Source organism: Apiospora phragmitis, assembly GCF_038363925.1.
Source record: "Apiospora phragmitis strain CBS 135458 chromosome Unknown utg000010l:1.0-9815664.0:1.0-9183399.0, whole genome shotgun sequence".
Classification (NCBI taxonomy): domain Eukaryota; kingdom Fungi; phylum Ascomycota; class Sordariomycetes; order Amphisphaeriales; family Apiosporaceae; genus Apiospora; species Apiospora phragmitis.
The window spans coordinates 8,301,173-8,327,125 of NW_027117409.1; the positions used below are offsets into that span (position 1 = coordinate 8,301,173).

At 52.5% G+C, this 25,953-nt stretch overlaps 9 protein-coding genes across 9 annotated transcripts; 5 read left to right on the forward strand and 4 right to left on the reverse strand.

Annotated features, from left to right (window-relative positions):
- Positions 1 to 1,001: 1,001 nt before the first annotated feature.
- PG994_012289 (uncharacterized protein) lies at positions 1,002 to 2,483 on the forward strand (the record flags this gene model as incomplete). Its single annotated transcript, XM_066863698.1, has 3 exons — positions 1,002 to 1,137; positions 1,190 to 2,237; positions 2,303 to 2,483. 3 exons carry the CDS (start codon positions 1,002 to 1,004, stop codon positions 2,481 to 2,483), a joined length of 1,365 nt encoding a protein of 454 aa, XP_066712808.1.
- Positions 2,484 to 8,025: 5,542 nt separating this feature from the next.
- On the reverse strand, positions 8,026 to 9,420 carry PG994_012290 (uncharacterized protein; the record flags this gene model as incomplete). The annotated part of the gene is made up of 3 exons (XM_066863699.1): positions 8,026 to 8,225; positions 8,284 to 9,290; positions 9,347 to 9,420. 3 exons carry the CDS (start codon positions 9,418 to 9,420, stop codon positions 8,026 to 8,028), a joined length of 1,281 nt encoding a protein of 426 aa, XP_066712809.1.
- A 2,287-nt stretch (positions 9,421 to 11,707) lies between these two features.
- On the forward strand, positions 11,708 to 12,907 carry PG994_012291 (uncharacterized protein; the record flags this gene model as incomplete). The annotated part of the gene is made up of 2 exons (XM_066863700.1): positions 11,708 to 11,951; positions 12,009 to 12,907. 2 exons carry the CDS (start codon positions 11,708 to 11,710, stop codon positions 12,905 to 12,907), a joined length of 1,143 nt encoding a protein of 380 aa, XP_066712810.1.
- A 1,004-nt stretch (positions 12,908 to 13,911) lies between these two features.
- PG994_012292 (uncharacterized protein) lies at positions 13,912 to 14,493 on the forward strand (the record flags this gene model as incomplete). The annotated part of the gene is made up of 1 exon (XM_066863701.1): positions 13,912 to 14,493. The coding sequence occupies one exon, from the start codon at positions 13,912 to 13,914 to the stop codon at positions 14,491 to 14,493; it is 582 nt and encodes a 193-aa protein (XP_066712811.1).
- Positions 14,494 to 14,871: 378 nt separating this feature from the next.
- Positions 14,872 to 16,560, forward strand: PG994_012293 (DEAD/DEAH box helicase; the record flags this gene model as incomplete). The annotated part of the gene is made up of 1 exon (XM_066863702.1): positions 14,872 to 16,560. The coding sequence occupies one exon, from the start codon at positions 14,872 to 14,874 to the stop codon at positions 16,558 to 16,560; it is 1,689 nt and encodes a 562-aa protein (XP_066712812.1).
- A 644-nt stretch (positions 16,561 to 17,204) lies between these two features.
- On the forward strand, positions 17,205 to 19,112 carry PG994_012294 (uncharacterized protein; the record flags this gene model as incomplete). The annotated part of the gene is made up of 1 exon (XM_066863703.1): positions 17,205 to 19,112. The coding sequence occupies one exon, from the start codon at positions 17,205 to 17,207 to the stop codon at positions 19,110 to 19,112; it is 1,908 nt and encodes a 635-aa protein (XP_066712813.1).
- Positions 19,113 to 19,670: 558 nt separating this feature from the next.
- On the reverse strand, positions 19,671 to 20,580 carry PG994_012295 (uncharacterized protein; the record flags this gene model as incomplete). The annotated part of the gene is made up of 2 exons (XM_066863704.1): positions 19,671 to 19,790; positions 19,858 to 20,580. The coding sequence occupies 2 exons, from the start codon at positions 20,578 to 20,580 to the stop codon at positions 19,671 to 19,673; spliced, it is 843 nt and encodes a 280-aa protein (XP_066712814.1).
- Positions 20,581 to 21,255: 675 nt separating this feature from the next.
- Positions 21,256 to 22,977, reverse strand: PG994_012296 (uncharacterized protein; the record flags this gene model as incomplete). Its single annotated transcript, XM_066863705.1, has 1 exon — positions 21,256 to 22,977. One exon carries the CDS (start codon positions 22,975 to 22,977, stop codon positions 21,256 to 21,258), a length of 1,722 nt encoding a protein of 573 aa, XP_066712815.1.
- A 1,498-nt stretch (positions 22,978 to 24,475) lies between these two features.
- On the reverse strand, positions 24,476 to 25,780 carry PG994_012297 (uncharacterized protein; the record flags this gene model as incomplete). The annotated part of the gene is made up of 2 exons (XM_066863706.1): positions 24,476 to 25,492; positions 25,739 to 25,780. The coding sequence occupies 2 exons, from the start codon at positions 25,778 to 25,780 to the stop codon at positions 24,476 to 24,478; spliced, it is 1,059 nt and encodes a 352-aa protein (XP_066712816.1).
- Positions 25,781 to 25,953: the final 173 nt, after the last annotated feature.

The window sequence follows — 25,953 nt, forward strand, 5'->3', positions numbered from 1 at the left end:
TAAGCAGCTCCTGCCGGGAACTTGAAATGCGGAGTGGTATGATCGGTGAAGGCATAACAATACTGCAACAACCTCTTCTCTCGAGCTTGGCTGCGCAAAGGGAGGGGGAGCCCTATTCATCGTGGTTGCAGTGGTACGCTACGGGCAGCGGTAAGGATCGTGCAAACAGCAATAACCGTGATTCCCAGATGAATACCCATGACTGTCACGTACATGGGAAGGCGTTGATAAGCATACCCAAAAAAGTGTCCGCTATCGATATGTTGCATGGGGGGGTGGGATTGTATCATGTCGACCTGTGCCATTCAAGACAAGGGTCTCCTTCGGCCCAAGTTTCCCCCCCTTGCGTGAAGATACATGGATCTGGCACATGCTTAGTCGCTTCGCGTATAATGCCATCTCTCCGCTGGGGTGTATCCATGACTGTGGGCTGCTCTCACTCGAAGTCCCTCCGCGCAGCAACTTCCGCTCCAGCGCCATCCTCCCACCTTTGCCTGCTGGTGCAGAAAGTGGCTCGACCAATCCAGAAAAAGAGGCTGCGACATTTTTCGATCATCGGTATATTTCACCAACGATGTGCCCTCTGTGCTTCTTTTCCTTTTCCTGCTTCATGTACGTACCGCTGTCAGATCCCGAACCTGAGAGTACGGAGACATGGTTACCGCTGTCATTGTGCTGTCAGCACCCCCGGGCGTCCTACTTTGTTTTACCTGGCTTGGTCGGATTTGACAGGCTTGCCCTCCAAATCGAGTCACACACCCTCTCTATAGGCGAACCTTCCTGTCGGTAACATTGTTGGCAGTCTATATTAGGCACTGGGGTCTGCCATCCCCATTTGTTCCACTTCTGTCCCTCTTCCGTCCCATACCACACTTGCTGTTCATAAATACCCCGATTCCTCATCATCCTTCACCTCATCTATCGGTGTTGGTGTTGTTCATTGTTTGAAAACTTTCCTCATCTTGTATCCTTTGCAAGTTTCCTGGCTCTATCTCTACAACATGGTTATCGTGCGCTACAGCAGCTCAGCAACGATGAGCCCGGAGCCCACTGTACAGAGTCTGCCTCTGCACTCAGCTTCATCTCTACGCCCACTGGCTCTACAGGCTATGCCAAAAAGTGGACGAATCCAGCGCGGTGCATGAATGGGGGTACAGGCGCGACTCAACACTCTCCCACGACTTCTCAGATAGCTCGTCCACAACCCCGGGATCGTCACAGTCCTGCTACACTGAATCGGAAGCCGCATCGACAGCGCCCTCCTCTCCTCGCACACCACGACGGAGGTCAGAACTCGCCGAGTTGGAGTTTTATGCCCTGCCGCTAGACACAGCCCATTATAAGCCATCAGCTCAGATGTATTCCAGTCCCGGACTATTAGGACCCCTACAACCAGAGCAACAGAATGCTCCCTTGCCTGGGCCTGCTCAACTCCTCGGTTCTTCTGGACGGACGCCATGTTCGTCACCCAGTTTGGAAGATCAGCATGGCCGGCGCCATAGCTCGACAGTTGTGTCAGTAGCTGAGAGGGCCACCGGAGGCTCTGACCTGGATCAATCCACAGACCCAATCGCAGCCGAGGCCTTGTCGAGACTTTCACTAAGCGGCACTCTTCATCCGAAGCCCAGGCATCGTGTGTACGACGGTGGGCGCCTCAGCCGCCGCAGTTCTCCCTTGAGCTCGATAGTACATCAGCCGTCCCGCTTTACTAGAAGGGAGAGCTACAGCAGTCAGCCCTCGGAGTATGACCACTACCATCTATTGCGGCACGTCGTTGGCGGATACGTCAAAAAGGAAAGACACCCACTATCACCGCTTCACCGGGATGTTAGCAGCTGCGGCGGGAGAAAGCACAAGAATCAAGGCCACTGCAACAAACCGTACCCATGGGAACAGACCTGCTGGATCCGCTATCAGCTCGAAGATCTGAAGAAGCCTTGGAACGTGGTCGAGGAACTTTTCGAAATCACGTTCACAGATCCGGACTTTGAACGTACCAGGCAAGGCTTGCAGGGCTCCTTTTATCGCCAGAACAAGGCACTGCCGCACCTCGAGCAAGAGTCAGAGCGGTACATCGGTCTGCCCAACGGACATATTGCACTCGAGGTCGTTAAGAAGCGTGACCAGAAGCTGCGAAGGGAGGGCTTCTTCAACTTTGTGAACCTCTACCCCGAATGGGCAGTAATCTACCCTTGGGTATCTCAGGAACACAGGCAAGACGCACTGCGGCTTCGTATGTACTCTCCTGTCCAGCCTCGAGTCGGGCTATGGCATTCCCAGCAAGCTAACATGACCTTTCTAGTGGGCAGAGGACGCGGGACCGCGAAACGATCAAGCAGAAAGCCATCGACGCTGGCACCTACGTCGAGAAATTGGGCAAGGACGAATGCTCCTGCTGCGCCCCGATGAAGTGGATAGCCAAAGACGAGGCTAACCAGCGAACACGATCTACCACCCCTCCTCGCCGACAAAGCCGCCTCTAGGAGCCATCAACGTCTTCGGAACTACGCCCGTTTCATTCAACTTTTCCTTCTTCGATTCTGCCATATATGGCTGCTACTAAGCACATTTGAATCTATATATAATTACAGCTGCGGCATCCGTCCATCTAGGACAATCATGCTGCTTTCTCTCACTCACTATATTTATCACAACGACGATCTTGAACTTACGAAAGGATCTTGGAACTTATTTCACACGGATAATGATGGACTTCTTGTACTACTGGAGATCTAGGTAGGGTATGACAAGCCCTTGGATATTCGTCGGTTGGCTATTGGTTCTACGGGTATACTTATTCTTCAACACCACTTTCCTTTGTCAAGCTCTAAAACAAGACTCATTCGATGCGTGAGGAAGCGCGTCAGGGAGGAATGAGTAAGTTTTGTCTGGTTTCTAGCATGGCGTCGTTGGCCCAGGGGGAAAGGAAATAACGGCCCCCTTCAAATTACGAAATAGTTGAAATGGGAAAACGGTGAATATGTGAAATGAGCAGTTAGTTGACTTGCCATATTCATCAAGTATGTGAAAATGCAATACAAAAAAGCAATGGTACTACTACTACTTCCCCTCCAGATCCTCGAGAGGATAGCCAGAGGGAGTGACAAACAACCTTCAACACGCCCAGCCAGTAGGCGGCAGGCACTGCGAATGTGCCAGGAGAACCAAAATCTTACCCGCATCAACAGCGCCTCTGCAGCGGTTAGCAATCCAGTCGATCATAACGTATGTACCTGGTCCCAGAACGCACGGGCAGGGCAACCTTACCTCCGGGGGTCTCTCCCTGCCCCCTGTCCGTCGAGCCTTAAGACGATCCAGGAAACCCGATATATGGGCGAACGGGGCAAAGTTGGACGTTCCCTGAAGCAAGGAGTTTCCCATTTTTTCTCCACTGGCGTTATTCCTAAGCAAATGGGCGGACAGAGCACCGCCAAGTCGGGCGGGCCTGAGAGACGTCTCTCCCAGACAGGCATAGACCCCCGAGGGGGGGGAAGGGAAAGAAAGCAAATAGAAAAATCCAATCGCCCGTCCGCGCCTCCTCCCAAACAGAACAACAACCAACATGCCATTTCGACGCGAATCCGGCATCCTTGCTGCTGGGTCGTAGGATCATTATAGCAAACTACATACAAGTGACACTCTCAACTCAGCCGACTGCCCAAACCCACAGACACAGCAGAGAACGAAGATGGGGTTGCAACTCCCTTTCTTCACATGTCTATCGCTCTCTCGCTACCTATCACATACCCCTGCCCACTGCCACTTCGATTGATCCCATGTTCAGGACGTGACCTACACGCCCAACCACAAAAAAGACAATTCCTTTGACTGACCCGATGGAGAAAACCCCCCCGGAATATAGAAGAATAAGCGAACACGACCACCCATCCTTCTGCAAGGCAGGTTTCGGAGCAAAACCAACACGGCGCTCCCATAGGGCCGCCCGGAGCAACCCTCCAAGGCTCTCTCGGGGCAAGTTGCCCATCGTAAACTGCTGCGCATTTCCCAGGGGAGATGAGGGGGGCGGCCGTCCGTCTGGGCTCCTTCGGCCCGGGCTCGCACACCGCAGTCCAAGGCAGGAGGGCCAAACGTCCCAATCTATCGAGCCGAATGCATAGAAGCGAGGTTAGATGATTCAAAGAAGAAGGCCCAGTTGTTGTGGTTGAAAATGCCATGCTGGGGTTATGATGTACTGCCCATGCGACCGACCGACCACCCCTCCCAATGCAACCATCACACGCTCAGAAGCTTACGGGCACGCGCATACATTACTTCACTCACGCACGCATGCGAATTTGTTTCGCCGCCATGTCTCTTCTTCTTCTCCTGCACTGCTACGGGAAAGCAAACAGTCGTCCCTTGGCCGCCAACTGAGTCCTATGACATGACATGACACGATATGACATGCTTTGATTGATATACAGTAAATATACTCACAATACAACGCGGCCGGTCGTGGCCTGTTCAGGTCCTATAAAACAAGAGTTTCTCCAAGCATATGACATGGGCGGCTTCCCATTTGCTTGCGCAAGCGCGCTCTCTCTCTCTCTCTCTCTCACCCGCTCGCTTGTTTCGTCATTTGTTTCTGATCCTTCATCCCTTCCTTCATGACTCCTCCCGGCCCGGGGGGTCAAGTTTCTCTCTCTCTCTCTCTCTCTCTCTCTCTCTTCGACCAATTTGCCCTCCTTGTTGAAAAGGAGTTTCGCAGAAGAACCAACACGATATAACGACTCCTCAGTATTGGCCAGAGATGCAGGCAGGATTGGACTTCGTCCTACACACCTATAGTATGTAGTGCTTATGCATGCGCGTACCTTGTTAACCACGTTCGCGGCAGGCTTTTGCAGATCACCGAGAAAATGACAGCAACGACGTCCATGACCATCAAGCCTGTGGCTGGCTGGCTGTGAGTGCGTGTGAGAGGGTGAGCCTAAGGAGCTAGCTAGAGCGATATTTTCTACATGACCTAAAACCAGCCGCTGTATGTCGCCATTACAGAAACAAAACCAACGCAGGTACGGCGTCTCTACAAGAAACAGCACGAAGTCATATCAGGTTATTTTTGGCGGAGGGGGCGAAGCCTTCCTCTTTCTCTCTCACCCTGTTGCCCCCCAATACAGGTAGGTTTCACCGTTTTGAGGGGTTATTGGATAGGGGTAAGCATGATCACTAATAAACAACATGAAAAGCTGAACGTCAAGCAACAGGGAGTGAAAAAAAGAAAAAAGTTTAAATGAGAATTACCTCTTGTTCCGTCTTGGCCTCGTCGTGTTTGACATGGAGGAAAACCAGAATCAGAACAAGTCATGAAGCATGTTTGCGTGACACTGACACTCACTCTCTGCAATCCAATTCGCAAGTAAGAGAATACACATGCATATGATGATGGCTTTTCATAATCCGGCAGCAACTTATGAGAAACACTTACTCATGGGTTCGATCTGGACCCTCCCAGCCTAGCATCCGAGAAATAGACAGGTCATGTCAGTAAGTGGAATAAGCAAGCAAAGTGTGAGGTGTGTCAATGGCTTTCAAGACAGTCAAGGGTCTCTCCCGTCCTGGGGCTCGGAATCCGGGGGTTAGTGTCGTTTGCCAGCGTTCCGCTCCCAGGCGGAAAAAAAAAGAAAGGAAAAAAAAAGCGACTCAAGATTTTGATTGCTTTTTCGGTGCATCCACGTATCGATTAGCTTCGATCCTGCACTCTCGACCTGGAACTGCGTAGCATCATGCGAGATGTAGAACGGTCTTTCGACATATTGCTTATTCCTCTTCGTCGAAAGCCACTCATGTCTTGTATACACTGCTGAAACATATCGTATGTTTTCATTGTGTTGAACGTCGCTGCTATAAAGTTTTCCTTCCTCTCTCTGCCCAGCTGAATAGGTTCTAAATAGGCACTGCCTAGCTCCCGAAGATGGGACGTTTCACCCGGTACTTACTTCTGCTTCTTCAAAGGACCTGTCCTTTCGGTGACACCAATGCCCCTTACGAGGTCTGCGCTAGACAGGGTTCTTCAAGTAGTAGACTAAATACACAATTAGAAATAACCCAATGCGGTGGCAGTCCGCCGTTGTTAGCCCACTTAGCCTCCTCTCCTATGCTCTCCCCCTCGAATTATCGGTGGGCCAAGGTAGGTAAGTACCCAAGTCCAGGTGCTTGTTCTCGCGTCCAACACATGGAAGAAGGAACTGTCGATCCACTATCGGCCTAGGCAACATACATGTATCCAAGGAAAGAACAAGTGTCAGCTGGAAAAGAAAAGCAAAAGCAAAAGCGTACTTTGCTGTTTATTGCCTTCGTTCATCACGCAATACACCCTTTTACTTCGGACAGGGTCAATCAAGTGGCGATCCCCTCGTCATAACCACCGTCCGAGAGACCCTGAAGATCCTCCTTATCACGTATCAGGTGTTAAGACTAGCCAAGTAAGACACATATACAGACAGAGAATTCGGCCCGTGAGGCCATCAGCCAGAAGGATCATGATGGACTATTCCATCAAAAGGGGCGTCCAGATGCCATATGCTGTTCTCTTAAAGGTAGATGCCACCAAATGACAACTTTAGGCTGAGACTATGAAAGCCAGTCATCGGCCACAGGAGACAGGAGAAAAGGAGCAGCATGGTGCATAGTGTGGACAACATAAATAGAACAGGCAGACAGACCACGCCAGACAGCCAGGGATATTGGCCAATTTGGCGCATGGAAACACGCGCTCCAATGGTGGTTGAAGCAAGCAAGGGATGAAGAGGGTGGAGAGCGACAGCGAGAGAAGCTCTCACCCAGTAAGAGGTCCATGAGCCTTGTTGTTGAAGACATAACACCGCGGCACTTTCACCAATCAATATCCCGTAAGGCTACTGTCCCTATGACAGGACGACACGCAGTGCTACCACCGTGGTCAATCTCGCGTACCGTATTACCCAATGAACAAAGCCACCCAGGGGTATTTTTGTAACATGGCGAGGCACATCTCGGGACTGGGTTTTCAACGAGGACCAACAGACATATTAGCTATACATACCATCTTCTCAAATTAAGAAACGGTGACCATGCTGTCGTTGCCCTTGAGATCATCATTCTTGCATTAAGAACGAAGTTGCAAATCTGAAGGGTCAAACAGGAGATACACACTTACATACGTCCATCAGCCAACTCACCCCTGACATCAAGCTTCTCCAATGCATAACCCGATTGCGACTTAACTCGCCTAAATTGAGAAGGATTGACATATGTAGTTCCATGCAAGATATAGATGGGGTCTTCCAAAACACAAAACCAACCGCATACGATTTCATCCCCGTGACCTTGAAATATGGGCCGGGATTAAAACTCCATGCCTAGTATCTACCCTCGTCTCTTTGAAGAACCAACTGCTCTTTTTTTGCCCCCCCTCCAAGTTAGTCTTCAGGAAAAGGCCCCGTGCCCTTTACCGATGGGTTGGTTGACCCCTGAGCCGAGAGGGAGGCCACGGCATAATATAATCATCAAGGGGTCTGCTAACGAGACCCTCAGGAAACAATGATCGTGATACTCTCTACTTCCAACAGCACCATCGTGAAATAGATACCGAGTAGCTCTTTAATTGTAGTCAAGACCAGCATGTGCCGTGACTGTGGCAAGGGGTTACACCAAACCACCCCCTAAAAAGAACCTAGGAACAACATGGGAATGTCAAGTACAGATTACTGTACCTCGCTAGGCTAGTCCTATGGTAATAATCGAATAATGATAGTATAAACCTAAACAGTGTCGTACTCGTTATGTGGCCTTCAGCAAGATAAGAGTAGGCAGCTAGTGACAGGATCGTTAGCCATGAAATAGCTGAAGGCGTGATTGATAATCAGCAACAGAATGGACAGTACACGAATTGACCAATAGTTGGATAACTATTGTCGAATTATAAAACAATTGGCCATCTTAAATTAATGTTAAGTAGGTAGTGACCTCAAGTAAAGTAGCACGTTTAGAGTGATACCTTCGCTGTATGGCCATTATCAAGATCGCTGCGACGAACCCCTCAGCTTACAGATGCTTCGATATTAGACCATCTGGTCCCCGGAAAGACTTGAAGCCATCCTTATCAGCCTCGGAGTCTTCGTCGTCCAGATCGTACTCCTCGAGGTCTGAAGCGTTGCCGTTCCTGAACGAGTAAGGATTCAGGCCGAATTCATCATCTGAAGCCACCTCATCATCAGGGTAGTCCGCCGTATAGTAGTTTTCCGCTATTCGTCAGAGTTAGTACCAGCTCACTAGGTGCTTCCGTGGATAGTTTTAACTCACCATTCTCATCTTCGTCGTCCTCAGCCCATTCGTTTTCGCTATCAGAGCCCTCGCCATAGAACAGCTCCGAGTCGGGCTCATCATCGAATACTAGAAGGCCAATGCTTCCTGGGGCCACATTCTGCTTCTTCATAGCGCTGAGCGGGACGCGGACATAGGTCTCAATGATGTAGTCGTCATCATCCGTATCGCTGAATTCGGGCTTGGCGTCCGGCATATCCTCGTCAGCTTTCACCGGCTCTGGATGGCGTTCTGGATAGCGCTTCGCAGGCACCTTAGGCCTGTATTTAAGTTGTTGGAATCGTTTCGCAGTCGCTTCCTTTTCTTGCTCGGCCTGTTGAATATTAAGGCCAATTTGTTGCATTGTCCAGGCGTTCATGTCCTCGGTAAACTTGTCGAGCTCAACATTCCGCCTATCCAGCATTGATGCTGGCAACTCAGTCTTGGTAGCAGCATTCCCGGTCTTCTGTGAGAGCTTATTCACCCCGGGCTTCTTGTATTTTCGAGGCTCTACCGCATCCATGTCCACATCTGCAGAGGCTTGATCGGAGGCTGGATTGGTTGATTGGACCGTGGCATCTGTAGCCAGAGTTTGGGCGATTCGGTCGACACTCTTGGACGGCAACCGTTTGATCCTGCGCTCAACGAAGAGGGCGGGTGCAGGGCGCTTTCTTGAAACGCCGCCATTGCGGGAAGTAGGGTATTGCGAAGCAGCCAACATCATCTCTTTTTTGACATATGAAATCGTCGAGGCTCGAGAGCCGGAAGATGCACCAACAGCGTCGTTGGGCGCCGTATCGGTGGCAGGCAGGTCCTCATCTTGTCCATTCTTGCGCTTGTTGTTTGGCTGGCTGCCTCGCTGGAATGCGGCCCCCTCCTCCCGGTTTGTTGGCTTGGGGCTGCTGTGAATGATGGGTTTTTGCAAGGGACGGGGGGATTGCGGCGAACGCTGGCTCCTGGCGTTGGCGCTGGTAGACGTAACTCTCGCTCCTGTGTCGCTTGGTCTCCTGTAACCCTTTAGCAGATATGTTAGTAGTTTGCCCATAGTATGCGGCGGGAGGACTTACGCAAATACGACACTGGCTCGTTTTCAGTTGCCTTTCGCTTGACGCGAATTGTCTGCGGAGGGACCGACATGGTTAAAGATTGGTGGTGATTAGAACCTGGTGGTATGCGAATGCACAGTGTAGGTAGTATGTATGATCCCTTGAAGTTGTCGGCGTAACTGGAAATAAGGTGACTGGCCTGAAAGAGGTATGTAGGTTCATTTTAGAGTGATGCAATAACTGGCACTACTCCAATGCCAATAGCTACCAGGTACTCCGTAGGCATGGTAATATTCTCCACGCACGAGCCAACGGTTGTTCTAGGTACTGTCACTCGAATAGCCACCTGGCCTGCCAACTTCCGCAAGTTGAATCAATGTAGAATAACAGGGAAATCCTGAAGCGTTGATCCTGACTTAATTGTAGTACAACGGAGATATAACCAATCGTCCTAGCTGCCTTACCTGGTTAGCATTGAAGTTATTGGGTAGGTAGTCTGGAAACGTTATGCAATAAGTGCAGGCATTGAGCTGAACCAGCTGTAACTGTTGATTGGTTCCTTGCGCTTATTCGGCGCCATTATGTACCTAAGTACTGACTGAATAATGAGTTATGCCGTTGAGCACCGCCTTGCCCAAAATGTCCAAGAATTGGTGGGGTTTAAGCTCAACGTGTGTACGCCATCTCAACTTCCCACTTCTAAACTCTGCTCTGTTTTCAATCCCATTGGTAAATGATCAGGAACCTGCCATCTGTGACAGTATCTGACTTAATGCTATGATAGGCAGGACGAGTCAGGCATTCAATATCTTATCAAGAGCTGAAATCGTTTATTGTCGGCTCACGTATCTCTCAACGTGTTTGGGCCGTTCAGTGATCCGGGTACCTACCTAAGGCTAACTGTGGGGTAGAGAAAGCAGCGTGCGGGGGAGCGTTGGAGCTGATGATCCTCCCTGCAGAGATCCGATTGACCGATTCGAGCCGATGCAGTGTAACTGCAAGCTCGGCAGGCAATAGAGTAATCAGCAATAGAGTGAGTGTTTCTCAACCGCGATAATTGCGCAAGCATCACCGCGGCATCGATATAAATATCTCATGGTTTCCTGAATGGCTGCTACATCTTTCTGCAACAGCTGATAGCTGTGATTGCTTGGTTGTAGGAGGGGCGTTTCCACTAACTTCGCATCTAACTTTGGCTAGAGCATGCATCTTGAAGACTCGAACAGGAGATAGTAGGCGGGTACTGGTTGGGCAGGCTCGCGCCCAGCGCCCAGCAAGCCAGTATGCGGGGTGTGTGGGCTCTGGGCCACTTCTTCTTCAATTCAACAACCACCGGCTGGCCGGAAGTTCGTGGGTCTGTGGGGACGAGCGACTCTGACGTCCATAGCAGGATCCCATAGAACACGTCAGATTGTTGCAGATCTTTGTGTTGGGTTGAGGTTGTCGCGACAAATAATGTCTGGCGGGACAGGACTACCACGCAGTAGAACTTCACAACTCGACCGAGAGACCGATTCACGCTTTTCGAATTGCCTGGGTAGGTATCAAATGAAGAGGCTCAAAAGCTCCGGATCATACAGGACAGAAATGGCACCATGCCGTCATCCCCGGGCCCCGCCGTCGTTTCATTGTGGCGTTATGTATTGGGCATCTTCACGTAAGCTAGGTTGGGGAACTGCTGCAGCCGTTGACATATATCTATCCTAACCCTGTCCTTGGCCTTGGCCTGTTCGTAGATACCGGTTCTAGATTTAGAAAACCACGCAATCTCGATTTGTCCCTAGCCGCTGGCTTTTACATAACTTATGTATTTGATATGAAAGGGAAGCTCCCGCTGGCACCCCATTCTGTCCTTCCCCATACTCTACACGTTGGTCTCCCGTGCACTGTCTGAAGCATCTATCCAACAGACGCAGATTGCCAATATCTCCGAGGGAGGAGTAAATCGCCCGCATTTCCTACGTACATTCTTCTAAAACACGCCTATGGTTTCTTCGGTTTATTCCACCCAATATCATCATTTGCCCTGGAAGGCAAGCTACCTGAAGTTTACTGTTAGTCGCATCTTCAGGTTCCGGACGAAGGAACATCAATCCCGAGGAGCCCGCCTTGTCCGCTGAAAGTCTCCATTTTCAACAACACGACACGCCTGTATCCTTTCGTCGCTACGTGTCCACTTGTTTTGCGGGCTCTGGAAGAAGGTTCACGCGAAGCCTTTGGCCAACTGCCAACGCCCAACTGCAGCCATCTTCTCCAACTCAGCCAAGCACTCAAAACCTTGAAGCCTCCTTCAAGTTGACAGGGCAAAAACATTGCCGAAACATCCATTCCATCTGTCATGATTGCGTAGTAATTGCGATTTAATGAAGATGTCCACCATGGCTTCAACGCAAGTCCCAGTCACCATCACATACAGCAAGCCCGGCACTAGCCCTCCTGTGTTTATATCAGGCACTTTCAGCGACCCCCCATGGCAGCCCAAGGAGATGTCATCTGTGGTTGATAACGACGGTAACCACATATTCCAACTGAAGACGTCTGCTCCTGAGGGGTCCAAGGTTGAGTATAAGTTCAGACTCGGCCCTGGTGACTGGTGGGTTCTGGACGAGACAGCAGGCACCGGTGAGATAAGCGATACCCCGATTTTCACTGTTGGCAAAATCTAATATCACCTCGCAGTATCGGATGGCCTTGGGAATTTGAACAACGTCATGACAGTCCCTGCTTCAAAGAGTGGTGGGAAGGTTGAAGATGGTTTAGAGGATCTCGCCGATGAGGACGCAGATCCGCCAATGCTATCTCATGAGAGTTACAAGCCTGATGAAATTGAGGAATGGCCCATAAAGTTGCCGACTACTGATCAGGAAGTATTTGGGATTCCGCGGAAAGACGAAGAAGAGATCGACAGCAATGACCCACGCTTTGAACATTTTCCTTCCGAGAACCGCCGCTCTATCATTGCCGCTCTGAGGAAGATTGAGGGTAGTGTGTCAGAGGATGGCACTTCGCTCGCAGAAGACTCGGCCTCTCACGGCAATCCACTGTCTCCGCAAATATCCCCAATGACTCCAGACCCGTCTACATCGCCTAAGAGCCAACGGCGGAGCTCTAGGTCGGATCTGCCGGGTGACCATGCAACGGACCTTCCGCGCTCGCCACGATCGTTGGCTTCTCTTCAGTCAATAGAGGAGACTCTCGAGGAAGAGCCAAGTGACACCATCGAGACCAGGATTTCTGGGAATGGTCCTGAAGAATCAGTGCTGCAGGACAGAGGTCATGGCAACACAGTGTCGCCCTCAGTGTCGCCAGGCACTGGAAACACCCAGACAATCAAAGGGCCAGTAGTAGCACCACCAGAAGCGCGCGATTCTGCCTCCAGTGAAGATGAGGGCATTTCGATGGCACCAAGTCGCAAGGAGAACGACACGAATGCTTTGCGAAACCGGAGCAATGCGAAGACTCCCACCGACAGTCGGTCTAAGACGCCTTCTAGTGTACACTCTACGCACAAAGCCAGCAACAACAACGGCAACTGGTACGTGAAGAGTTTCACAAATGATGTGCAGGGCCGTGACTGATTCCTACGATGTATCCAGGCTGCAAACGTTCCTCCATGTGGTTTTCGTGGATTGGGTGGGGGGTTTCTTTATCCATTTCTGGAATCGATTTCTCCGCGGAAAGAAAGGACAGACGTAAGGCAACAAACCAGTGAGAATTATACACCCCTCCCTATTTCCACTAATGTTATACAACAAACAAGATCGCCTGGTGGTTAACATTAATGTCACAGCGTGCTGGTTGTGGGCACGGCTGGACTACTTGTAGGAACGCTATCGAAGGAGCGCATTCTGAAACTGACTGGTTCTTGGTGGCATCGGTTGAAGAACTCGATGTAATTTCCTATACAAACACTCGCTTCTCTTTCTTTCTGTTCAGGGTGTTGCGAGAACAGCAGAAAACAGATGGTCCCCGTCACGGCTGTGACGAAGTGGTGCCTGACTGGATAAAGTCACCTACACTGTATTAATAGAAAAGCATACAGCTTACCGAGTATGAATAACATTCGATGCATTTCTTTGGCTGAAGGTGATCCAAAATCTGAAACAAATTATGGATGATGCCAGATGTGTCCGTTTTGCCCCTTTTCTGAGAACATTGGTGGCACATGTATCCCATACTCTTGATTCCACCGGCTGACCTTCTCATCCTCGTGTTCTTAGTATGATATATTGTATCACCGGAACAATGTACACAGCACTGCGCATCTGAGTTGGCATGTCCTGGCAGATACCTAGCTCTAGACGCACGTGGGTTGATCTAGCACATCATGGTTTCTTTATCCTTTGGCTTTTTAGAGGAGTGATGATAGCCAATCATCTGGTCCTTTCAGGACCTTTCTGATATATGACTAGATCAGTTATCAACATGAAGGAGAGGGCATTCGTATGGAGTATAGCCTAAAGGCTCTCGTGGTATAGCAGCTGTTCTCTTGCGAGTTATTCCACATAGTGGCTACTGTGTGCAAGGTTCTCTGGACGACGAGCTTTCATCATTTACCTATTCTAGGAGCACATCTTCCAGAATGCTCCTTAAACCGTTTGATATGAGGAATCCCTTCCGGCGCCGTCAAGAAGACCAAAAAGACTCAACAAACCTTACTTTTACCAAGCATTGCAAGGTGTACGCCTCTCGCTGCCGTGTATCCTGGCCAAATCTCAAGCCCCTGAAACACACCAGCACCCTGGAATCCGTCGAAGGTATGGTGCACTTCAAAAGACTAAGGTCGCTATTCCAGCAGCAGCCTCGACAAAGCAACGTCTTGGTCATAGGCTGCAAAGCCATTGCAAGACTGGTCTGGCGCCGGCGCCGCCGTGCGAGATTCAGCGGGGTGGCAGCGGAGGAGATTACGATACCCACGTTGGTCATTGGGGTTGGATTCGACAGTGTGTCGCCTGGGAAAAGCAATGCGCACTTGAGCAACCGGCAATCGCTGGTGGTAATCTTTGAGGCTGTGAGGGATGCTTTGGTGAGGGGAGACATCACTGAGTACGGCCTGGAGGTCACGCTTTTGGGTTTGCTGCCGGCAGCGTTTCTGAAGGCTGGCGGCGGACTGCTTGGTCATGTCACATCTGTTTCATACGTATCCTACGAACGGAGCAGTTGACGATGTAGAGCGAATACGTCGTGGCGGTTAGCGGTTAGGTACATCTGATATGTATAAAACGGAGGAGTCATAATCCCTGCACAGACCCCACAAGCGCCCCCGTAACGTCATATCCAAACGGAAAGCCCTCTCAACTTTTTTTCTTTGCCGTTCTGCGGGCCGTAGGCGATGGGAATTTGATTTTTTCGACAACTTTCGTTCCTTCATTTCAAAACAGTATGCAGTCCATTGCCACGGCGCGAATATGCCCGCTATGCATGTCCACCATGGTCACGAGGCCTGCGCAAGCCCTGGGCCGGCCATGGCTTGCGCCGAGGATACTACGGAGCCGTGAGCGGCGGAGGTCGAAATAACCGGCGAGTCTCGAGCCCGTCCCGCATGGTACTCTCCGACGATGTCTCGAGATCCCCGAGTTCGCGCTTCGGCCGCGGCCGCGACAGCGAAAAACCCCGGCGCAAGGTCGACGGGCCCTTCGCCGCCATGAACCAGACCAGCTTCCGCGGCAGCAAGGAGGGCGCATTACCGTCGCCGGCTAGCCGATGGCAAGGGCGCGGCGGCGGCGACAGGAAGGAGGATCGCAGGACGAAAGCCATGAAGATGCAGAGCTCGTTGACCTCGGTCTCCTACGGCCACAGAACGCGCATGAAGGAAGACATCAGCTCGATCGAGTCCTTCGACCAGCTGGACCTGCTCCCGGCCGTCAAAACGGCCATCACCGACGAGGTCCTCCAGGGCATGGTAGACATCAAGCCCACCCCAGTGCAACGGCTTGCCATCCCTGCTTTGATAGGGCAGGATATAGGACGGAACAAGAAGAGGAACAAGACCGGCGGGCGGGAGGAATTCCTGCTGGCGGCGGAAACAGGATCTGGCAAGACTCTGGCATACCTCGTGCCCGTTGTGAACGCTCTGAAGGAGGCCGAGGCTGCCGACCCAGCGATCCAGAAATACCGTGCGTACTTTGACAAGCAAAGAGCGGCCATGCAGGAGCCGGACTACACAGGGCCGCGAGAGTTTGATCCCCATCCGACCGCTGCGCGCCCCAGAGTTATTGTGCTGGTTCCTACGGCGGAGTTGGTCGACCAGGTCGGCGTGGTGGCGAAGAAGCTGTCGCACTCGGTCAAGTTCAAGACGGATCTCTTCTCAGCAAACGTCCCGGCCAGGATCATCCAGAGGAACATGTATTCGCCCGGAGGCATCGATTTGATCATCTCGACACCGCATTTACTGTCATCGATGGCCGATTCGGACCCGAACATCCTGTCCCGGGTTACTCACGTGGTCATCGACGAGGCGGATTCTCTTCTCGACCGGAGCTTTTCGCCAGTGACTACGTCTATATTGGATCGTGCGTTGCCATCTATGAAGCAGCTGATTCTGTGCTCCGCCACGATCCCGAAGCGATTGGATAACTACATGGCAACCCAGTTCCCCGACATGGTCCGCATTACGACACCTAACTTGCATGCCATTCCACGTCGTGTGCAACTCGGTGTCGTGGACGTGACCAAGGATCCTTACAGAAACAATAAGAGCCTTGCCTGTGCTGATGCGATCTGGACCATTGGAAAGGACGCCGCCCGACATGACGGCTCCGTCCCAGGGGAAATGGACGTCAAGCGCATCATGGTCTTCGTGAACGAGCGAGAGAAGACGCAGGAAGTCGCCGAGTACCTGGTTTCCAAGGGTATCGATGCGGTGGCGTTGCACCGCGACTCTTCCGAGCAGCGCCAGTCCGAGATGATGGATTCCTTCACCACGAAGGACCCGCTCAAGACGGATGCGAAGCCGTTGAAGACGCCGGCCACTGGAGGGAAACGCTCGCTGCCCAATACCAAGGTCATGGTCGCCACGGATTTGGCGTCGCGAGGTATCGATACCCTGGCCGTTCGACACGTTATCTTGTACGATGTGCCGCACACTACCATTGATTTCATTCACCGCCTGGGACGTGCTGGCCGTATGGGCCGACGAGGAAGAGGCGTTGTACTTGTTGGCAAGGACGATAGACGGGATATTGTCGCAGAAGTCCGAGAGAGCATGTACATGGGACAAGCGCTGATTTAGTAAAAGAGAGAGAAGAGGAAAAGAGAGATCATTACTCTGTATATCACCTCTCAAAAGTTCTGTACTGCATGTTTGTACGTTATTGTGTACGAGATGAGATATCCGATACCCCCCTAGCTATGTAGATATGCGCTTTATGATAACTGTACTACCACGAACTACGCAATCTTCACTTCCGAAACCAGCAGAAATCTAGTATTGGATATGGCCTATCAGTAGCTCTCATTACCTTTAGGGTTTTTGATGGCTTTGACATGGTGGTGACTTCATTGAGTCATCCAACATGAAGGTATCATCGATCGATAGGTTAGGATCATAGCTCAATTGTGGGGGGGGGGTTTGGGGGGCCAAGGGGGCCTAGCGAGGGTAGCTTAGCTTAGCTTTCCAGTGGTGGTAGTTCCCGCACGCGTGACGCGACTTTGCACTTCCTTGCGTGTTTCTCCCACCTTTTTGTCTCGACAGCCCACCCCAAACCAAGCAACAACAATAATAATCCTGCTACAGGCTGGCAGCTCGGGAAAATCTACATGCATGAGTAGCCCTGCGCCATCGCAGCATATTTCGGTCAATAATTTGTGCAATTTTTTGTCAATTGAGAGATACCTACGACCATCTATCATTTTTCACACACGCGTACAAGCACAATGCCGCGTCCGAAACGAACTCGGGTCGCGTCGGCGCGCACCGCCGCACCAGTCGCCCAGAAGGAACCAAGTTCTGCACTGCTGCCCACCAAGCAGCCGTCTTCCAGCCCCAGCACCGACATCTACGACGTAAGCGATCGTGAGAAGCAGACAGGGAGGCGCTCAACGCGTAGTACGGCGGCGGCCAGGACCAGGACCACTGTTGTTGCATCAACCACCACCGCCAACCCGCGCCAAGCGGCCGCCCTCAACGCCTCGAGGAAAAACCGTGACTCCGCCATGCAGCGTCTGGAAAACATCACCTCCACCATGACGGGGACTACGGACACCACGGAAAACGAAGCAGAGGAGGACTCGGAGGTCTCGGTCGAGATCGAGGTGGGCCGGCGCGCCGATGAGACGCCTCCACGCGCTGCTGCTGCTGGTGGGCGGCGGACCGACTTTTCGGGCTTGGACCTGGACGATAGCATGTTCGATGACCTGAACACGACGATAAACACGGCAGGTCCTGCTAGTTCGCAGCGTAGTGCGCAGCGATCGCTGGAGTTCTCGACACTATCGGCCAGCCACTACAAGCGGCGACCGCGTGGCAACAGCTTCTTGAGCCGGAATGACGGGCCTATCCGGCCCAGCAGTCGCGCTGGTCCCAACACGCCCGCCTTCAGCTCGACGTTGAACCTTGGCAATTTCAAGAGACGCGTAAGGGAGCCCAGTATTCTGGGCACCGCTCAAAAGGAACGTCCGCAAAGACCGGAGCCGGAGAGCGACAGTGGCGAGAGGCCGGATGATGAAGACGATCTGGAAAGCGAAGAGGAGGAGCAAGTGCCCGCGGAGGACTTTGCCCCTGAAGCAGAATCAACGACTCCCCCGAGACGCTCTTTGAGGCGTTCTGCGGCACTCGCACAGGCTCGAGAATCTTCCCCAGAAGTCTCGGCCAGTGTGAATCCGCGTAAGCGCAAGTCCACCGAGTTGCATGAGCATAGGCCTCGATCGTCTCCCTACGCAGACAATCCTCTGGCTGCAGAAGAGTCCGAGTCTGAGACTGAGTCGCAGCCTAGCAGCCTGCCACCCCTGGATCTCAGACCATCAACCCCCTTGATGGACGAAGAAGAGGTTGCTCCGCCATTAAGCAGTTCCTCAGAAGAAGCAGCTGAGATATGGCCGCCATTGAAGTCTCTGGCCAAAGGACGCACGAAACGAGCTCCCTCCGTCCAGCGGAGGACTCCTGTACGCGATATTGGCAGTGACAACATATCTGACCTGTCATCACCACCCTCTCTCACCTATTCTCCGAACTACGACGAGCCGTCTCCACCACCACCGCAGCCCACTGTCAAGACGCGCAAAGCCGCAAAAGCGGAAGCCAAGCTTACGACCGCGGACCTGCAGGGGCTGCTACCACGTCGTCGTCAGCGGAGCAACAGAGTCGATCCCTTCGCGGTCGATGATTCGGAAGAAGAGGCGGTGGATGCCACTGGACTGGGCAACGATGACGAGGAGCTCTATCACCTGGGCGCTCGGTCAACTCGGCGGCGACCCGCGCGTCCGCTGGCCCGCGCCGGCAACAAGGATCAGAACGAGGCGCCCGCTGGCAAAACCACGACGGCGGCTCAGCGCAAGGGCAAGCAGCCGGCCGAGCCCATCAGCAAGAGACAAACGAGGAGGCGGACCTATGGAAGGAACTCGGATAAGGAGAATGAGGGAGATGAAATTGAGAACGAGAACGAAAACGGCAACGAGAACCAAGACCCGTTTCGTGAGGAGGCAACCACAGAGAACAGCGATGAGTTGGTGGCGCGCGTGGGCGTAGAGCTTAAGAATGCGTCCCGCAAGTTTGCCGAGGTGGACAAGTGGGAGCTGGCTTATGAGGAGATGACACAGAGTAGCTCTCCGCGAGATGCTCGGTGATCTATGGTGGCACAAAGGGTCACAAGAAAAAGGTACAGCGGCACAATCGGTCGAAGGAGGGTTTGGGTCAAAGCTTTTTGATGATACATGTTCCTGATTCTGCGTTTCTTGGGGAAGTGTTCTGTATGATGCCCCGGGTTCTAGCACAGTGTTCTGTTCTGTTTGGTCAGCATGATGCGCAATGGATAGGGGATAAGAAAGCGGACGCGGAGTTGAGGAGTTGAACATACCTTTCTATGGTTTAGCCTGCCTGGCACGTCTGTGCCGTATTTCAATGCTACAAAACGGCGACTTAACAAATGGGGGCCCCTGGGCCTGATATCCTATTGACCCTCTCGTACCAATGCTACCTCATATTACGCTTGACCTTGTGTGCGTCATGATCGCCCAGCTGTAGGTGGTAATACGAAGTGCCGCTGTCCTTCCTGCCGGAGGAACCGTGGCCATCGAATTTTAGGGCGGCCTAAGTTTCTCGGAAATGGGCAAACGTGTGTCACTTGTTATCTGGCGTGCAGCTCGAGTTTTCGTTCTAGTTTCGTAACTTACTGCCGCCATTCCTCATTTCAGGGAAACATGTTCAATGGTTTGGTCGATGATCGGCAGCTGCTCAGCGACCTTGTTCCCGTCACGCAGGGCTACTGTGACACCATCTGGCGTCAGGCCGGACACGCGGAAGGCCTATGAATATGTCATCGTTAGAAACAGTAACTCCTCCGCCTCCCCTTCGAGGTTCTTTTTTACTCACCTTCTTAAGATCCTCGTAGCTCCCCTCCTTGACCGTGTACTCGCGGATGACCTCATCCGTGTCGAAGTCGACGTAGACGCGGGTGTCGCGCACGCGGGCGACGACGTGGTCGAGGCGCATGAAGAGGCGGCAGAGCAGCAGCATGCGGTGTTCGTGGACGCGCGTCTTGACGCTCAGCATGCTGATGCCATTGTCGTCGAGCTCCGACTCGTACAGCACCACGTCGTCGAAGAAGAGGATCGGGTCCCGCCGCTTCAGCAGCTCGAGCGGGATCTGCTTGGCCGGGCGGGTCGGGTCGTCCTCGGCGGGGCCTACGGGCGTTAAGTTCGGTGTTTCGTTGTTCTCGCCGTCCGAAGTATTAGTAGAAGAAGGTGGAGTGGTGGTGCCTCGGTACGTGGTGCTGTAGGACCAGTCGTAGGGCTTCACGACCTCCTTGATGCCGGCGCTCGTCTGCTCGCGGCTGGCGCTCCACGACTTGGCGTAGGCGACCTGCAGCATGTTCTTGTCCGTCTTGTCGACGGCGTCGAGGGCGTCGTAGGCGTTGAACTCGATGCGCCAGCCGGTCGGCGCGTGGCGCACGGCCACGACGTTGTCGCCGAAGATCATCTCGGGGACCGGGATGCCCAGCCGCGCCTCCATGGCCGCGATGGGCGCCGACTTGGAGATGGGCAGCTTGCGCGTCGTGATGGCGAAGCGGCCCTGCGTGTGGCTGTTGGTCGCCATCTCGAGGGCGTCCGGGCTGGGTACGGCTCCTGCGCCGAGGTGACGTGGCCCGGCGGGCCCATGCCGGTGGCTTGCATGGTGGTGGACGCTGGGGTGGACATTGTATTGTTGCTGTTTGTTATTGCGGATTCGGTTGTGGGCGTTGGACTATGTGGCGTATTGGAGGGTGCCGTCTCGTCGGTATGGTGGTACAGTAGAGAATGCTCTGGTACTGTTTGTTGCCCGAATCGAATGCAGAAAGAGTTGAAGGTGGGATGAAGTTGGAAACCGGAGCTCCCAGAAGCTGAGCTGCGTTGGAGGGTGGAGGATGGAGGGGTAGCTTGGCCCGTTTCCAGCTCCGACCGACAAGCTTGTCAAGTCATTCTGGGGATTCCTTCCTCTAGAATGATAGCTCTATTCTTCTCTCCTGTCACAGTCCGTGAGTACTTGCTCACAAAATCCCTTGAATAGTTGGTTCAGGTGCAGTATCAGGTTGATTTCCATGCTATCTAGAAGTACAAGGTAGTAAGTAGAGTACCACGACTAACTGATTCCTCCGTCCACTTTCTCATATGCCATAAAGCAGGACGCCAAGTTGTACCCTGTATGGGGATATACACCACCGCCCACTTAATGTACGCTTCCTAGATATTTTCTTGTTTGCTCCGAAAGGACCGCTTGTATGTTTTATATTGTTTATTCAAATCCCCAACGTATTTTCTTCATATCTACTAACTGGTCGAAATCCCCTTTCGGTTCCGGTGCAAAAATATTCTGAAAACCGGGCGGCGGCTCCTGTAGCGCCTGGTCGAAATACCCTCTCGCTTCGGGCGCACAAATGCCCCGAGGAATGGGCGATGGCTTCTGTAGCACCTGGTTGAAATACCCTTTCGGTTCCGGTGCAAAAGTGTCCGGCAGTATGGGCGGCGGCTTCTTTAGCACCGAGTAATCGCGGATCTCGATGAATTCCTCCAGAATTTCCGGAGCATAGTAGCCCCGGCCACGGGCTTCGTCGATGAACGTCTCAAAGCGCTTTGATGTTATCGGAGTAGGGTAGGTAAAACCGTAATGGTCTATCATTGGTGAGGCAGCAGATAGAGGTGGGCAGCTGGAGTAGAGGGCGGCGTCGAGTTGGACGAAGTTATTGGAGTGTAAGTTGGCCAGGTCCGGAAGCCACTGGCGCAGCAGACTGGCATGATGCGGGTGCGCGTCATGATATTGCGTTTGCCCTCCCAGGAGAATGCGCTGGTGCGCTAGCTCGAGCAGATGCCAGTCGCCCTCGCGCATCTGGCCCGCCGCGTTGGGTTTTCGCCGCAGCAAGATGGGTATCCTACGGTGACCCCCATATAATTCAATTTCCTGCCAGACCCGGTCGACCATGATCGTGAGGATTTTGAACTCGCGCTGGCGAGCCTTGATCCGCTTCTCGTGGGTCTCCATTCCTGGCGGGTGGCGCGTTTGCCTGTTGTTGGAATTGGCGTGCCTCATCGAGGCAGCCATGGAGAAGTAGCAGAACTCCAGCTGTTCCTTCAAGTCCGCCGAGTTCTCCTTGCCAAGCCAGGACCTCAGGAGGTGGCATCGGTGGAGAGCGTCAAGCTGCTCCCGCCACTCGTCGAGGTTCGGGTTTCTCTGCAGGAAGCTCAGGTCGCGGATGCCCATGCCGTACATGCGCACCAGGAAGCTGGTCCCCACGTTAAAGGGTTCTTTCTCGCGCAGGATACCGTGTTCGAATATGAAAGCGTCTAATGCGATGTTAGGACCCAGCCAGGGCCAATAGCAACGCCCTTTCCGCGCAAAGTTGATCAGGTCCTCTAGTGGCAGGTTGAGCAGGTTCAGCCCGAGCCCTCCATCAGGCGCCATGGCCCGAGAGCTCTCGATGATGTAGCAGCAGCGCCACAGTATCTCTGATATGAACTGCAAAAAGGGCAGCGCAGAGATGGGGCCCCTGCTTTCTCTTCCCAGCAATGCCCGATTTGCAACGATCACTCGCCCAAGATTATCCTGTGAGAGGTCACGGATGACACCGACCGGCCAGAATATTGGTTGCCGCTCACGCCAGTCCGCCAGGTAGCTCGGACTCGTATGCGAAATGCCTTTCAAGGAGCATCGGTAGATGAGATTTCGGAAAACGTCGGCAATGTCTGGATCCCCCCTCTGTGGCGAGTAAATATAATCGATCGGAAGAAACGTCTCCTTGGCATAACGAATTGCCTCGGACATGCCGCAGTCTAGTCTGCCAAGGGTGACTGCACCAGCAGGCAGGTGCTCGCCATGGAACGACCCGGGAGCGAATCGTATCCCTTTCAGGCCCATGGCTGCTTGAGCAGCGACCCAGGCGGTTTTTGGGTTGGGCGGGAGCTGCAGGCCCAATGTTGTCTCAAGGCGATGTTGTATGTCTGCCCATGGTTCATCTCTCATATCGGGTAGTTGTTGCAACCGTTCCAGCCAAAGCTTTAGGCCCAATATACCTTCAAGCCGATTTGCGATCTTTAGCGTCTCTGGCAAATTGCTTTCGATATTTGGCGTCGAGGTGACCCCTGAGTTAGGGGCTGGGCGGTAACCAATGCGCTCTGGGTTGTTTTGCTCGTCCTCTGGTTGGCTTCTCCAAGAGCCTTGTAAACCTCTTGATTGCCTTACACTGCCATGTAGTCTTGGCCGATGAAAGGAGCCATTGGTAGCCACTGTGCTGCCGTTTTCTGGACAGAAATCTGATGTGGTGTTGTTGGTGTTTACACCAACTGCGAAGTACCCCGATTCGTCGTTTAACATTGTATTGATAAATGAGCGTAGATGGAACTGGAAATCAAGAAAATGGCACTTTGCAATATACCGAAGTACATTGATTACGTCTTTCTGATAGTATATATAACAGTAAGTAGACATCGTCTCCGATGATTTCTACTGATGATGCGTGCCATACTTTCGGAGATACGTTGGTGTCTCAACCTGGATACATTGATGCCATAGAGTATTGAGATCAGAGATTCCTTCCTGTGTAGGAGTATAACAACAGGAGATAGAACACCTCACAGATGATCACCTCGGACTGTATCGCCAGTGGCTTGGTGGACAAACAAGTATTATGGAATATCACACCAGCCAAGGATCTGGTACAAGTAATCCTAACGCACAGAGAATAGACTTTACCGGGGCCACATCCAGGCCCACGGTGTGTCAAAACTTTCATTATCACAATATCTTCTTACAGCCACCAAATAATAATGCATATGAATGGCTGATTGGCGAGCGTGTTGCTGTATTGATACGCCTGAAGTTCGCTGTGCCATCCTGGAGGAGACGGCGTCAAGGGTCGAAGAGCTGGAGCTGTTTTTTTCGGATGGCTCAGCAACCCTGAGGATGCATGCTTCTCTCTGTGCCAGCGTTCTCATTTGCGTTGCCGCATGGCTTTCATTGATTCAAATTGCATCCGCAAATGCTGTCAACCCATACACGGACACCGAACTTCCTATGGGCATGATAATCTACTGATTAATGATGTTGGTAGATCAGGCGTAGAATATTACGCCCTTATGCACATTACAGCGCAGATGTTTGAACTGGATGGGCAGCGTATACCTTGGTTCGATTGGTATAGGTGATGATTGAATGAGTCGAACCCCCTGTCTGGCATTGCTGCAATCTCCTGGCTGGTACTTTAGGCAAGAACTTTGAGTTATTGCAGCTTGCAACGAGCTTTGCTGAACAGAACACCGATCCTCGAGGTTGCGAAGTTTGAAGGGTGAAGGACCTCACGCTGCCCTTGCGAGGTTGACGGGCGAAAGGAAGCCACAGAAGGCATGCTTTTGGATGTTCAGCGCACTAAAACCTCCAGATTACTGGCCATGCATTTCCGCCGGGCCCCAGCCAAAAAATGAAAATGGACAGAAGTGGTGGTATGCGAACACTGCTAGCGATCTCACACACGTTGGGCCAGACGCGCCTTCCGTGCCTCGTCGTCTCTCTTGGCATCGACTCTGGCCAAGAAATCTTGCCTGGAAGTATATGACTGTTTTGACTTCCCTGCCAGCTGGAGCTCGTCTTTTATACCGGCCTTGTCGACGAAGCCTGCCCAGTCCATGCGACTCTTCTCGACCACGTTGAGCTTCTTGGCCTTCGCTTGCTCACGTAGTTGCAAGCGAGCGGCCACGCCGAGGTTCAAGTCACCGCGCGCTGTCAGGCCTTCAATGACTGGCTCGAATACTGACCTGAACGCTTTCCGTGGCTGGCGTCTTGACGGCTCTTCGTCAGCGTTAAGAGCATCGTCTGCACCTGGCCCCAGTGAGTCGAGGTAGACTTTGGCTTCTGCCGAATCTCGCGGCACCATCTTCTCTTCCGTGTGGACCTTGCCGGCGAAATTGTAGGTTCGCTTGATTTTTATCATCGCAGGGGCCTCAGACTCGGTCGCGTCCTTGTTTGGAGGAGCCTTCGCGGCCTCCGTTGGCTCGGTGGCCTCTTTGGCGCCATCACCCGGAAGTTTGTCGTTGGGGACATCCTCGGCGGTAGACTTCGATGACACGACTGGGCCTGCCATCATCTGCGCCCATATATCATTCACATCCACGGTAACGGGGCCCGTCACGGCATGGGATTTGCGCTCTGCTTTCTCGGTGGCCCGCATACTTCGCGTCTTGATGAGGCCGCCCTCACCACCTTCGTCATCATTCGCCGCTCCATCTTTTGCTTTGTGCTTCTTCTGCCATTTCTTCCCTTTCGATATGATGAGTTCGTCGCCAGAATTTTCGTTGTCACCTTCTCCGTTGTCGGGGTCAGCCGCGTCGCGCTTCCGCTTCGCTGTCGCACCGGGTTGCACGCTGTCGTCCTCGGACTCTGAGGCCTCTTCTTCCTTCTCGTCTGCCGCCACGGCGTCGGGGGAGAACCCGAATCCTCCTCGGATGCGTAATCCTCGTCTAAAAGTGGCTCTGTAGCCATGGTTCTGTATTCGGTTGAAATGAAATCCGTTTGGGCGGCTAGGAAAACGATTGGCGAGCTTTTGCTGGCACGTTGAAATGCGACAAGCAGATTAATGCAGGGATCAATTTACAGATGCTTAGCGGCTCCGCGGGGAGCACTGACGGGCATCAAACAGCTCGAGATGACCGTCGGGCAGGTAGGAAAAGTTTCGATTAGGCCCGGCCAATCAAACCCAGTAGCTTCAAATTCCTCCCAGATTACTGCTCACCTGCCACGCGGCGGTGAATTGAGTTGAGTTGATTTGAGACATTACGATTTGAAGATAATTCAAGGGACTTGAGAGATAACAGGTGATAGGAAGGAGACTTTTTAGACGACATAATTTCATTTCTAACGGTTCTATGGCCCTTTCGTTATTCCCAATTGCAATATTCCCATCGGTCGGTGCTGAGGTTTAAAGCTGCAACGCGTTCGACCAATGGG